The sequence below is a fragment of the Candoia aspera genome, chromosome 1 (genome assembly GCF_035149785.1).
Source record: "Candoia aspera isolate rCanAsp1 chromosome 1, rCanAsp1.hap2, whole genome shotgun sequence".
Taxonomy (NCBI): Eukaryota; Metazoa; Chordata; class Lepidosauria; order Squamata; family Boidae; genus Candoia; species Candoia aspera.
The window spans coordinates 342,113,105-342,127,273 of NC_086153.1; the positions used below are offsets into that span (position 1 = coordinate 342,113,105).

The 14,169-nt window shown below is 53.6% G+C and overlaps 1 protein-coding gene across 3 annotated transcripts in view; it reads right to left on the reverse strand.

The window, feature by feature from the left end:
- Positions 1–1,202: 1,202 nt before the first annotated feature.
- The window catches only part of ACSBG2 (acyl-CoA synthetase bubblegum family member 2), a 29,455-nt gene continuing 16,488 nt past the window's right edge, over positions 1,203–14,169 (reverse strand). For all 3 annotated transcript variants that reach the window (XM_063290987.1, XM_063290988.1, XM_063290986.1), the window contains 10 exons: positions 13,378–13,498; positions 12,453–12,533; positions 12,034–12,183; positions 10,452–10,628; positions 9,561–9,742; positions 8,626–8,859; positions 6,830–7,047; positions 4,862–5,001; positions 3,839–4,085; positions 1,203–3,121 (listed from right to left, as the gene is read on the reverse strand). In XM_063290987.1, coding sequence (XP_063147057.1) covers positions 3,024–3,121; positions 3,839–4,085; positions 4,862–5,001; positions 6,830–7,047; positions 8,626–8,859; positions 9,561–9,742; positions 10,452–10,628; positions 12,034–12,183; positions 12,453–12,533; positions 13,378–13,498 — 1,648 coding nt within the window. In that variant the 3' untranslated portion in view covers positions 1,203–3,023. The remainder of the gene's footprint in view (positions 3,122–3,838; positions 4,086–4,861; positions 5,002–6,829; positions 7,048–8,625; positions 8,860–9,560; positions 9,743–10,451; positions 10,629–12,033; positions 12,184–12,452; positions 12,534–13,377; positions 13,499–14,169) is intronic.

Consider the following 14,169-nt stretch of genomic DNA (forward strand, 5'->3'; position numbering starts at 1 on the left):
GCGCCGGCGGCGGCTCCCGTTGGCAAGTAACCGTCTCCAGGGCTACGGTCACTATGGCGCCTCCTCGCGCGGGGTTTCGAGGCAACTGTTGCTAGCCTGCCGCGTGACGTGCGCGGCCACGCCCTCCAGGCGGGCCCTTTGGCTCGCTCCGATTGGGCGGCCGCGGACGGCATCGAGAGGCGGGGGGGAGGAGGGCGGCGCGGGGCGGAGCCGGCGGTTGGCGCGCATTTTGGCGCGAGGAGTCGGAGGAAGTGGAGGGGCGGGCGGGGCTGCGCGGGCGGCGCGCTGAAGGGACTCTGGGCACGTGCAGAGCGCCTTCGCTTAGAGACAGTGGGGGCGATGAGCCCCCACCTGCTGCTCTGTCCCCCATGTAGCATGCAGCTGCTTTAAGTGCCCACTTGCGCCCTTCCCTCGGGGAGCACAGCAGCCCCCATGCTGTCCAGGCAGCTGGGGATGATGGGCACTCCCTGGGTAGGCTCTCACACACCAACCCTCTTTGGACATGGCTGGCCTGGGTCAAGGCACCTGCGACCCCTTCTGCCTATCCCATTTCTGGAATGTGATTTTAGGGTTAATTTGAATCAAATTGTGTTCATTTATGATGTAATGATTTTTCTGGTTGTAGCTGTTTAAATTCCAGTGCTTTAGATCAGCATTTTTCAACAGTGGCAACTTTAAGATGTGTGGACTTTAGCTCCCAGAATTCCCTAGCCAGCCATGCTGGCTGGGGAATTCTGGGAGCTGAAGTCCACACATCTTAAAGTTGCCAAGGTTGAGAAATGCTGCTTTAGATGGAGCACTTGCGCTTTGAAAGCCAAGTTCCAAGTGCCTTTCAATCTCCAGAATACAGCTACTAAAAAGAGATTTCAGCCTTGTGTGTCAATTGGTGTGCACGCCAGGTTCAACAAACCCGAGTTTCCTGGGACAACACCATTAACCATGGCTTGGCCTGATCATGTGCTTGCAGTGTTCCCATATGCAAGGCCACAGTTGGCACAAGCTTCCATGGGGACCAGCAACTTAAAGGGCAGACGGGGCCCCCTTTGGGCATTCAGGCCCAGCTCAGCCTGCTGCGACTCCCCTGCAGAGTAGGATGGCATCTTACTCTCTGCTGCCAGCCAGAAGGAAAGAGCATTCTCCGTCAGCTGCAGGCAGGAGTTCACCCGGGACGCATCTGAGAGAGGCTACAAAAACAAGACCGATTTGGAGTTGCATCTTTTTTATTTGGAAATATTGTCCTGACATGATTCAAAAAGGCCTTATACAAACCTGGGATCACAAAAACAACAGCTTACCCTTAAACGGAGGTGCGGAAAAAAGCCGAAATGGCCTCAGCCAATACCCAGAATTTCAACTTAAAATTGCTTCCTCTACCTTCTGCATCCTGATTTGCTGGGATTCCCCTTGCAGAAGCTGTGAGTTCAGGAAGCCAGTCCCCAAAATATGTGCCGGCGCCAGGTTGGGGAAGGCTGGCTTAAAAGCTCACCATAACGTAACCACATTTGCAAGGAAAAGGTGAGCACAAAGGGTCCCAGGCTCTGAGCCAAAATCTGAACATTTTACAAAACCCTAAAATCCTTAACTTAAAGATCTTCTTGTTACAATATGTGGTGACCATCGCAGCTTTTGACAGCCTTGAAAACACCAAGAAAAATCACTCCTAATAAAAACTGACAAATCAGCCCATTTGATTCCTTAAGACACAGTCACGGTGAACCTGTTTACTTTGCAGCCCAAATCATAAATTACAGGGAACTTCTATACTACATTTATAGGAAGAAGAGATGACCCTTCATTGCAATATTTACTTAACAGCCTTCCCAAAAAAACAGAGCAGGCTCATTGACCTTTCCCATATCGAATGTGGCCCCCAGCGGTTACACTTTAAGCTAAAAGGGATTTATTTTAGCTTATTACTGTCCATGATTCCATCCCACACTTTCTTTAGACATCCCTCCCCACTGGTCCAGTGCCTCCTCACCTACTCTGTAATTCTACCGAACACCCAGTTAAACAAGCCTCTTTGCACAAAAGTGGCTCAATTCACAAGGGCACACTTTTGCCTCCTCCGGATAAGCTGAGCAGTTTTTGCATCAGGAGCATTACTTGCAGTTTTATATAGACTTGGGGGGGGGGGCACAGCTGACTAGCCTAACCTCCCCCAACAATTCAGCTGGAGGCTAAGTCTCACGTTCACACAGAACAGCAAGTGCAGGCTAAGCTTTGACTGAGTCGTAAGAACCAGATTCGGGACTGAGGCTCGCCTAAGTTTCCAATCGTGTTCCCAAGATGCTTGTAGCACAGAGGGCAAAGTGGAGAGAATAGTCTTCTGCCCCTTCCTTCTTCCTCGAAACCCCAGGAAATTAGCCCCATGAGCCCCTTAACGGACTACCTTCGTGGCCCAGGAGGGGCGAAGTGATGCCCAAGGTCAATGCTGAAAAAGGTCCTGCTCTTCGAAGGGAGCTGTGCGCACCCCAAGTGGAACCTCACTACGTAAACATACACCCCAGGGAAAAACAAGTAGAAGACTAAGTGGGACAGTTTTCCTTGCATGAACAAGCGTTCTACCACATGTGCAACACAGACACCAGATATCTGTGGAAGGAGGAAGAGTGCTCCATGCAGAGGCTCACCCAATGAACTATCGTATTGCACCACAAGAACACACAGTGTTCACTCAGTCTGTGGCTTTGCTGCAACGTTTTCCTTTGGTTCGCTAGAGACCCCCCACCCTGCCCCTGGAGAAACCGAGGAGAGACCCTGAGGTCGGTACATTCATGTCGGGAAGATGCACATTTGGGTCCAAACAGCCGGTGAGGGTCTTCTAGACGCTCCCCACCAGCAGACCAAGAGTCCGAAGCGCCTTGGGGGAACGCGAGAGAAAAAGACGGCTGAGGACAGGAAGCCGCCTTTATTGAAAACCTCATTTATCAAGGGGGAGATGATGCACCTCGTCTGAAAACAGGATCCCGTAAAGATGCTGGACTTCGGATAGAGGCAGGCTGAAATAAGGGCTCCCTCGCTCAGAAGTTACTGGTGTTTGGTGCTTCTAAGTAGAGTTGCTGTATCTGCTCCTGATACATCTTGGCTACGACTGGCCTCTTCAGCTTCATCGTGGGGCCTAGGAGGCAGACAGAGATGGTCACGCTGGGGCCTAAGCCCCCCCCCCCAGTTTAGTTCCCTTGCCCTATATGCCCCCTCCCAAGGGACGCAAGTAACAGGAAGACACCACTCTTTCTGAAAATGTGGAAAGCTGAGATCCAGAGAAATTTCCCATGATGTTTTGACGGAGGGCGGGTGCTACTGGCCCCCTTCTCAGTGCAACGGGGAACCGGCATCAGCCCCGATCCCCAGGCAGAGGCAGCCTGCACAGCTGACAATCCTGAGCTGGGAGCCCTGCTGGGTTGTCACAACGGATGGCAACTTCCAGCCATTCCTGAGGCTGCATTGCAATCTTTGAACAAGCCACCGAAGGTAAGGTTCTGCCCCGGAGTGATGCAAGGACCGCTCTTGGGAAAGTGGGCAGGCTGGCCCTCTTTGCATCCAGCATCTCAGAGGACAGAGGGCATTCAAACCACCCCACGGTCTCAGGGATCTCCACGCCTTCCTCTCCGTGGGACTTCACAAACCTCTTTGTGAGAGCCCTGGCTGGGAACTTGTCTCTCTGCAGGAAACGGCTGAGGCTCTTGGCTAAGCTGGAGGCTGTGCTGAACTCCACAGAGCCTGCACACCGGCCCTCCCCGCCCCTCCCCTGCAACTCTCCTCGTGTCATTTGACGCCCCCCCATTAGTCTTTGGCCACCGACCCATGGAAGTGGGCAGCCCCACCAGCATCTCACCTAGCTCTCCAGTCTGGATGGAGAAGTCCTTGTCAAGGAGGACCCACTTCTGGATTTTCTGCGCGTTGGAGGTGGCATGCTCATTGACTTTCAAGACCCCCTTCTGGATGGCGGTATACACAGCCAGGTCTTTGTTCCCCACAATTTCGGAGACTTTTGTGGATTTGCTGCCCAGCTTCTGGCAGAACATGATGGCTTCTGGCGTCAGCTCGTCCTCGGACAGCCCCGTTTCTAAGTTCACTTTGCTCTAGAGAAAGAGAGGAGCCACGAAAATGGTTGCAGTGCCACCCTTTGGTGGCAGTGGTGGCCAGCACGGTCTTGGAGTTTGCCCAGAGAGGGGTAGCCAAGAGGGCGCGCAGGCACCCACCCGCTCTGACATCGTGGAGAGCGGGATCAACTTTGCAGCTCAAGGCAGAGGCCGGAAACGTTGGCCCCTTGGAGACCGTTTCTGAGCCACTTCTGAGTCCTTTGCAAGCCTCTGGTTTAGACCCTCGGCAGGAGCAATTTGGTCCTCTCCTGACAGCTCACTGGTGGTGCACAGAAGAGGGCAGAAGGGGGAGGGCTTTCCCCCTCCCCCCCAGCATGGGACCAGTCCTATCCTAAGCTAAGCAACTCCTCTGGAGCATTTCTGAAAGAACAGCCGAGCCCTGGGAGACCGGTTATTCTGCAGGACAGGATTCCGCACAGCAGCTGAAGACGAGAGTAGTCGTCCCCCCTGCAGCCTTCCATTAAAGATCCTAGTCCACAAGCTTTCATCTGTAATTACAGTATACTTGAAGATTTTTGAAAGGGGAACTTGTTTTGCCTGGACTGACTCCCTCGACAACGCCTTCCCCGAAGGGGTGACTTCCAGATGCACCAGGTCAACCCCGAGAATCCGGAAAACACATCTGGGAAGCCCAGTTTGGATCATTAAGGAAGTGGCGGGGGTGGGAAGGGCAGCGGAACTGTGCCTTGGGTTTGGCTCCCTGCCCCCTGGGCCCCGGTGCCTGGGAAAGCGGGCAGGAGAAATCCAGCACCCACCTTTAGGGTCATCAGCATGACGAGGTACTTGGCTTTGTCCCCCACCAACATGACATTGCTGAGAATGGGGACGGCCTCCTTGACAGCATCTTCAATCGGGATGGGAGGAATGTTCTCTCCCCCCGCAGTGATGATGAGCTCTGGAACAGAAGTGGGGAAGCCCATGCCATCAGACCCCCAGAAATCTGACTTGGTTCACGCTGCAGTCTAACGCCATGGTTGGCGGGATAAACAACAGCCCGTCTGCAGCACAAACCAATATTCCCCGGGTTACCAACCTTAAGCTCTGGGGGTTACAGAGAGCTCAGGGAAGACAAGGCATTGAGTGGACCGAGTTATGATTTGGATGTCTCCCCACCCCCTGTGGAGCCTCACAATAAATTAGACCCAACGATGGGGTGGGGAGAGTATTATGCTGAACGAAGCACTTTGTAAGGTTGCCATTTGTGGCATTTTGGGTATGGGGGGGCAAGTCACTTCCTTCCCCTTGGCCCACTTTGCCCCCAGATCATTGGGCTGGCCAGACATACATCAGCAGCAGACGTGGCTTCCCCAGTGCAGGAAAGCTGAATTTTTAGAAGGAAAGCGAACACGTTTTCAAAAAGTTATGGGCTAAAAAGCAGAACCGGATGCCTGCCCGGGGAAACACAAGGATGTCCAGGAGCAGATTTCCAATTGGTGAAGCTGATTCCAAGTTTACTACCGGCAGGGAGGGAAGGCAATCTTCCCTCTAGGTCAGCCATCCTGGCTAGGAATTTTAAGCAAATCACCATGGGTCACTAAGTGCGACATCACATGACCACAACTTGAGACTTCCTGCCGGCTTCCCCATTAACTTTGCTTGTCAGAAGCCGGCAGCGAAGGTCACGAATTGCGATCATGTGACTGGGGACGCTGCAACAGCCACAGGTTCAAGGACAGGTCATAAACCTACTTTTTCAGCACCGTCGTAATTCCAAATCGTCACCTGACTTCTGTTAGTATAGGATTGCATTTACTTTTTCTGCAGCTGCATCACACAGTTAGCTTAGTTCACCCTGACCCTTTTCACTCCCAGCACCGTCTCTCCCATCCCGTGCCCTACACCTGTCCCGTTCAAATTGCTCCTCCTGGTTTGTGCCCGGTGTTCCAGCTTATCAAGATCCTCCTGAATCTTAATTCTCAGGCATTTGCTATCCCTGCCGTCTTTCTTCCATCTGCAGATTTGACCACCAAACGTTCTCGCCCCTCATCTATTTTTAAGTCTGCTGAGCAGCACAGGGCCATTTAACGCCGCCCTCCGGCTTGACCGGATGAGACTGATCTGATAGTAAAAGGATGAGATCAACATTCCCCATCTGACTGTGAGCAATGAGAAGGGGAAACTCGACTAACTGCTTCGGTTTCCACCACTTCACGTGGGCGTTTCACCCAGGGTGATGCAATGCTTTGGATTCTGGGGCTTTCCTCTTGGAAATGCATGTGGCTGCAGGCAGCTGCTGAGGTTCCACTCTCATGCGCTCTGAAGCGCCTGCTCTGACTCGAACCTAGAGCTTCACACACTTGCTCCCTCTTAGTGGACTACGGATGTGGCCAGAGGTCTTCCTGGGATTGTCCTCTCGTATCCTGAAGTCCGCTCCAGCCCGGAAGGATCAACACCTGTCATGAGCACTGAGAGTGAGCAGGAGGGGGCCTCGATCCAGGGTGGAAAACGCATGCGTAGCACTGAGGAATTGAGCAGCCATTCAAAGAGACGCAGATCAGACCCGCCTTAACCTTTGGGGTTCATCTGTCTGGGTTTTTCCCACGCTTCTTCAGTTTGTTAGGATTCTGTTAATGTAGCAGTAATAAACACTAGAGACCTACTCCTTGTCTCAGTGTGATTTCTGACTGTTAGGACAACACCAATCAATTTCCTGTGAGCGTCCTGCCCAGGGAGCGGCCCCACCTGGCCAAAGCTTTGCACCACAACCCAGGGGTCTGGATTACCTTTGATCCTCCCCGTGATGTACAGGAAGCCATCCTCGTCGTGCCGGCCCAGGTCCCCAGAATGGAGCCAGCCCTCAGCGTCAATGGCTTCTTTTGTTTTGTCCTCCATGTTCAGGTAGCCCATGAAGATATGGCGCCCGCTAAAGCAGACCTCGCCGACTCCTTCCTGGTCCGGCTTGCAAAGCATCGTCCTGCAGCCTGTGATCTCCTGGCCACAGCTGGGGGGAAGGGGGCAAGCAGGGGGTCAAGGGCTGGTGAGTGTCCCCCACACCTGGATCACCCACTGCAGGGAAGCACAGCAGGGTCTCCATGCCCACAACGTGGGGCCTTATAAAACAAAACCTAAGAGTAATTTCAATTAAAGCTGGAGACCATCACGTTTAACAAAATAAAGCACAATACACTAAATCCTGATTTAACAGTCTTCCATTTAGCAAGTTTGGATGCAACAGACAATCTGTCCATGCACCGTCTGCTTTAACAGGCATTCCTTCCCCATTAGTCCATTAAATCAAGAGCTTACCGTATGGAATTTCTGACATAGCTGCCAACGTATTTACAACCTTTTCCCCCCACTAGGAAATACTCAGCACTTGCTGTTTGGTTTTTTATTTCAGGGGGGTTTCCCCCTCCTTGCAGCTTGTTCACTCTCTCAAACAGTAAAATGTAAGTTTCTCCTTTTAACAGCACGCCAGCACCATGTTGAAAATCTAGACTTTCTGAGCGTTTGTGTGGAAATCTGCTTGCTCCCTGTGATGTTCACACCTACGACACTTGGTGGAGAACTTCCAAATTTCACCCAGAAATTTAGACACAGCAAATCATGCCTGGGAGAAGGAACTCTGCCCCAAATGGGCTGGAATTCTCTCTTGGCTGTGGGAAATTCTGTGACTCGTCGGTCTGAGCACGCAGGACTCTGCTCCATCCTGGGAAATTTAGGTTTTCCACTGGGTACACTGAAGGCCAATTCATCAAGGCATTGAGAGGTCTCCTAAATAAAAGCTTGCAAGTTCCTTTTCTTTTCAGGCATAAGACAAACAAATCCAGGCCTGTCTTGTGTTATTGCACTTCACTTTATTGCACTTCGTAGATAGTGCATTTTTTTTACAAACTGAAAGTTTGTGGCAACCTTGCATTGAGCAAGTCTACCGCTACCATTTTTCTAACAGATTAGCATTTTTTAGCAATAAAGTATTTTTTAAAATTAAGGTATGTACTGTACATCGTTTTTTTAGACATACAGTTAGTTCTCGCTTAACAACCACAATTGGGACCGGAATTTAGGTCACTAAGCAATGAGGTTGTTAAGTGAATCCGGACCCAATTTTACAACTATTTTTGCAGCGGCCGTTCAGCAAATCAAACAGTTCCCTACTGATTTTGCTTATCGGAAGCCAGATGGGAAGATGAAAAATGGCAATCCCAAGACCGCAGGACACTGCAACCGTCATAAATGCGAGCTGGTTGCCAAGCGCCCGAATCACGATCACGTGGCCGTGGGGACACTGCGACGGTCCTAAGTGCAAGGAATGGTTGTAAGTCGGTTTTTTCAGTGCTGTCGAAACTCCGGGCGGTCCCTAAACAAATGGTCATTTAGCGAGGACTGCCTGTGAGGCTATAGCACACTTAACGGACTACTGCATAGTACAAACATAACTGCGCTGGGAACAAAAACATTCCTGAGACTCGCTTTATTGCGATATTCACTTTATTGCAGCGGTCTGGAACCGAACCTGCCGCCTCTCTGAGGCACGCCCGCATGCCTTGCACATCACGTTCAACCCCCGTGCCCCTACCTTGTCATCTTGTACGACTTTGGATGGGAAACGGTGTGAGGGCCGGAAGTCTCGCTCATGCCGTAGAGCTCGTACAGCACGATGTCCAGGCTGAGGAAGTATTCCAGAGTCTCCCTCATGATCGGGGCTGCCCCCGTGTAGCACTTGTCGCAGCGGTCCAGGCCCAGCGCTTTCCGGACTTTTTTATAAATCAGCGCCTTGGCCAGCCGGTAATTCATGGGGAGTTCGGCGGACCTGCAGGGAAAGCAGCATGAGGCTGGGAATGAAACGTGCCTCTTGGGCAGGGCCCGCCGCCTGCGAGGGCTGGAGCCATCCTGGGGCCCGGGAAGACATCCGGCCGCTTGGCGAGGGGATGGTCAAGTCACGGCAAAAGGCCAGCCGGACTCCAGAAAGCCAGAGGTTCGAGCTTGAGCGGGCACAGGAATTGGGGGAAGGGGCGAGAGGATCCTGCCAGTCTGCCCAGGCAAGCCACGGCAGAGCTAGGCACCCCAGACCCCGGTCTATAAGCACTTTTTGTTATTATTTAGAAGGATTTATACACAATAAAAGGTATTCCAGTCTGAGTCAGGTTTATACCCCACTGCCACAATTATAAACGGGATCTTGGTGGCTCACAGTAACAAAGAACATAAAAATATCGAAAATACTGTATATACGGAAATACACCGATGAGCCAAAAACGTACTATCTGGTATCGTATTGAAAGCTCTCCATAGTTTAGAATAAAAAGGTAAAACCAAGTGAAAGCAGCTCAAAAGCGGTTCACCGAGGGCACGGTTTGTCAACCTCGGCCACCTGTGGACTTCAACTCCCAGAATTCCCCAGCCCGGGCGGGACCTAAAACAGGGGCTCCAACTCAGCCGCCGGCAGCGTCCAGCAGGCACCGGGCACCGGCCTGCGGAGCCGCGTCGGCACCCACCCTGCCTTGCACCCACCCGTTCAGGCGCTTCAGGTTTGTCTCCAGCCCGACCGCCTTGGCCCAGACGGCGATCTTCCTCTTCAGCGCCGAGGACTTGGCCCCGGCCGATTTCATCCGCTCCTGCATCTTCTCCCACACGCGGGGGACGCCCATGAACGCCGTGGGTCTCACTTCCCGGAGGGTGTCCACCAGGCTGCCCTGCGAGGCCAAGACGGGGCGGCCGTTGGGGGTGGCTGGACCTGTGACCAGGGGGCCCTCCAAGGAATCCCACCCCGCCTGGAAAAGTGCGGTTCTGCCCCCCCCCTTGGAACGAACATTGCTCACAGCGCTGGACAAGGTGCAAAATGAACAGCCCAGAGGATCGGGCGCCAGAACAGCTGCCCTAGAAAGAGAGCCGGGAGCATCCGGGGCTTATGCTCAGAGCAAAGGCAGGCACACCTTTGTTTATTTATTTAGGCCTCCCCTTTGCTCTGACAGCACTTTGGAAAATAATTTGCTTTCAAATGTAGATTTTGCAGCACCGGCACCTGACTGACGTCTGGAGACTAGAAAAAGCTAAACAAATGTATTTTGTTTGGATGGGAGACCACCAGGAAATACCACAGCCACAGTCTCAGCTGGGAAGCTGAAAGCATACCCTGGAAGAACCACTTCTGTATCATTGCCAGAAAAAGTACAGGTAGTCCTCACTTAGCAACCACAACTGGGACTGGCAACCCAGTCACTAAGTGACGTGGTTGCTAAGCAAAACATCACGTAACTGCGACAGACTTACATTTACTTTCATTCTGCCTCACCCACTGTCCGGCCTACCTCGCAGGACTGCTGTTGTGGGGATCCCAAAAGAGGATGACCTCCCAAAAGCCACCTTGGCCTCCTGGAGGAAAATCAGGGCACATAAACTTACCTTGAGGGCATCTGGCTGGGCAAAGAACGTTTGCGCCCCAAAGGCGATCGGCAGCCAAATGTCGACCATCTGGGCAGCAATGTGGCTGAGTGGCAGGTAGCTGACCACGCTCTCCTGGCTCTCCAAGGCCATCTTCAGCCCCACGTACGTCCCAGCGGCCTTGGCCGTCCACGTGATCTGGAAGACAAAGATGGCTTTGCTGCCGCGGAGGGATGCCCGGCCCCTGCAGCATCGCGGGGCACCAAAGCTCACAGGGGAGAGATGGGCCACTTCCGGCCATCACGACGCCAACAGGGGAAAGACGTCCAGAGACGCTGTCGGCCTAGGGGTCAACAAGGGTCTCACGTCTGAAAACGGAAGGGCAGAGGACAAACCTAGAAAGGAGGAGATTCCTCGTTCGTTGGTTCAGTAAAAATCAGAAGCTGCTCTTTAAAGAGAAGGAACCGGGGGATCCTAACATGCTTAAAAGTTTATTGCAGGCTTCATGTTTCAGGCTCGCGCAGGCACTACTTGAAATACTGAATGCACCATGCAGAAGCGGTCTGCAGAAGGCAGGAAACGCATTGAGATGCTCCATCCCGCTCGTTCGCCCCTGCAGACCTCCGGGCCTTAGAGCTTCTCTGGGGAAAAACAGATGCAGGGGGGCTCTGCCTGTCCAGGGCCAAACGTTTTTGAGTTACTACTCCTAGTAAGTTGTAATTCTGACCCTCTGTTAACTCTTCTCCTTTGCCGTAACTCTCTGCCACATGTCTGGTCACCTGTGCGTGCCACGTTCTCCGGCAACGCCGCTGTTCCCATGACGTGTGCCAAGGTGGAGAGTTGCAACCTGGCCTAACACAGCTGTTTATTCTGTAAAAGGTGGGGGAGGGTCTCTTGGCAGCCACCCACCCTTCTTCGTCACCTCCTTAATCTTGGTAACTTGCTAAATGTGGTTTTTGCTACAAAATGGAAAAGCCAGCTAAGTTAAGTGGGCCCCTCCCACCCCAGTTCAAACTTGGAGGGGAAGCCACCAGGAAGCACCCGGCCCCAAGCCTGGGAGGAAGCAACGGCAGGTCACTTTGGTACCGTTTGCCAAGGAAACCACCTGAGCATCCTAGTGGAAGGCCAGGTGCTGAGCTTGATTTGCACACCTTTTACTAAAATAAAGGAAGGAACACATGCAAGTAAATCACAAATCATCCCCCAAGGATGGAAGTTCCAGTGCAGCCCTCTTGATGACACCCCCATCGCTCTCCCACAGAACGTCTGCCTGGCTCTTGCTACTGGACGTCTCCTTCTCCCAATCATTTGGGGCAGCGCACGGCAGGAAAATGACCGTCTGGCTGCAGCTGGCTCGGGGGGGGGGGCGCCTCTAGCTGTCACCTCGGCAGCCTTGTGCCAGGCAGGGCCTTCCTTCCCTCCAGGAGTGGGGTGCACCCCCCCCCCCCCAGGACAGAGAAGGCCACCTCCTGCACAGTCCCTGCCTGGCTGCTCCTCGTCTGACGGACGAGGCTGGCCAGAGCCCTTGGAGGGGCCACCCCTGGCAGAGTGGCCTCCGGGCCCTCGGAGAGGTCTTGCAGGGTCTGGGCAAGCAGGCACTTACGTTGTCGTGGCTGAGCATCACTCCCTTGGGGTTCCCCGTCGTCCCCGAAGTGTAGATGATGGTGCAGCACTGGTTGGGCTTCAGGCTAGTGAGGATGTTATCCAGCTGCTCGTCCGGGACAGAGCCGCCCAGGGCCATGAACTCGTCCCACTGCCCAGAAGGAAAGGCCGCACGGCCCCAGGTGAGAAGAGGCGGCCACGCCTACGCTCGTGCGCCAGCGGCACCGTGACCGGGAGGCATATGGCGCAAGGCCTGTGGCTCCCGCCTCCTCTTTGGCCTCCTCGTTGGTGCCCAATCAAGAGGCGTTATGCTACCCCTCCCACACATGTAACGCCGCTTCCCCGCAGAGGGAAAATGGAGGAAGCCGGGCCAGAGAGCCGGCCCTTGGAACGCATCTGGCCCTGGCAGACGGGACTCACGCTGTAGAGATTTGGCCTCTTCTCTTTGATCTCCTCGCTGTACTGGACGATCGCTTTCAAGAGAGGCAGTTTCTTCTGTACCTGGAGGGGAAAGAACAGAGGCCTCAGCCAATGCCTGTGCACGGGGATCCCCAGCAACGCCTGAAAAGTCACCAGCGTCCTCCGGGGAATTGCTTTGGGGACTCAAAAGCCCCACCGCATCTTGTGGAAACAGAAATGCAAACTCAGAGCTCACTCCTGCAGGGAGTTTGGGGCGCAGGATCTAGGCCGCTGCCCCGAACAGCCCCATACCAATTCCTTTGCTGGTCTTTTGGGGCTGTTTCTGAGAGCCTTCCCTGACCCGACTGGATGTTCCCATCTTTTTTTACAGGTTGTCCTCATTTAGCGACCACAACTGGGACCAGCATCTTGGTCATTAATGAAAACCGCACCTGTGATCACATCTGACTTTGGCTTTCCTCTGCTTTACAGATCTTCAAAGATCATCAACGCGAAGATGGGTTGTAAAGTTACTTTTCATCACCGTTGTAACTGTGAATGGTCGCTAAATGAGGACTACCCATATTCTCTTTGTATGGTTGGAGTGTTGTTGGGCTTTTATTTTGCATTGGATGTCTTTTGTATTGAATTTTTTTCTATAAGCTAAGCTGCTGGGTGTTGTCCTATTGTGGTGGCAACATAGGAATACGTTTAACAAAAGCAATACATTCCACAGCAAGCCCCTTGCCACATGATAGAAACAATCCAATATAAAGGACCAGCTGCCTCCTGGAGCCGGGGGGGGCAGGGGGGCTCCGTCCCTGGAGGGTAGCAAGCAAGGCCGGACAGCCGTTTGCCCAGGATGGTCTGAGGATTCCTGCCCTGGGCAGGGGCTGGACTAGGAGACCCGCAAGGCCCCTTCCCACCCCAGGGTTCTACGTCTCACCTCCAGGATTTTCTGGAGCTGCTTGTCGTTCTCCACCACAACGATGTTGGCCCCGCAGTTCTCCGCGACGTAGAGGCAGGCCTCGGGGGAGTTGGTGGTGTAGATGCCGACCGCAAACCCCCTGCAGAGAAGCCCTGCCTTTTAAAGCTCACCTCTTCAGAAACACACCGGTGGGAAATCAGGCCACCCATCATCTCCTTCCTGAAGGCCTTGGGGAAGGGCCACGGCATTTCGGGGGGGGGGGGCTGCTCTCTCTTGCACAGCATCGCTTCCCACCCATCCCTTGGAGAGTGCTCCTTCCACAGAGTCCCCAACGGGGCGGGGAGGGAACTGTTAAACATTTTGCAGCAAAAGCACCAAGGAGACCCCCACGTGCTATGCACTGCCACTGAAAGCCCCCCTTGGGCAGTTTCACACTGCGCTGAGGGTCACTCGACAGCCTGGCCCCGCTGCTTTGCCCAGGGCACCTTCTCCACCTCGGGAAGGGGGTCTTCCAGCGCAGGAAGTGGCTTGTGGTCCCAAGCCGGCCCGTAGAATGCCACTACAAGCCGCTTCCTGTTCAAAAGAGCCACACCCGGAAATGGGCCCCCCGCCCCCAAGGCTTGGGGCAGCCCCATCTGGCAGAAAAAGGGAACCTTCCAAGAAGGGGTAGTGGTGGTGGCAAAAAGTCAGGAGTCTGGGAGCACCTTTCCCAACTCAGAAATTGTGTTAAAAGGCAGCCCATGAAAGTGCCCGTCTTTTAACAAAATGCGTTAATCGCAAGCGGGGCTACCAGGCTCCTGCACTTTGGGT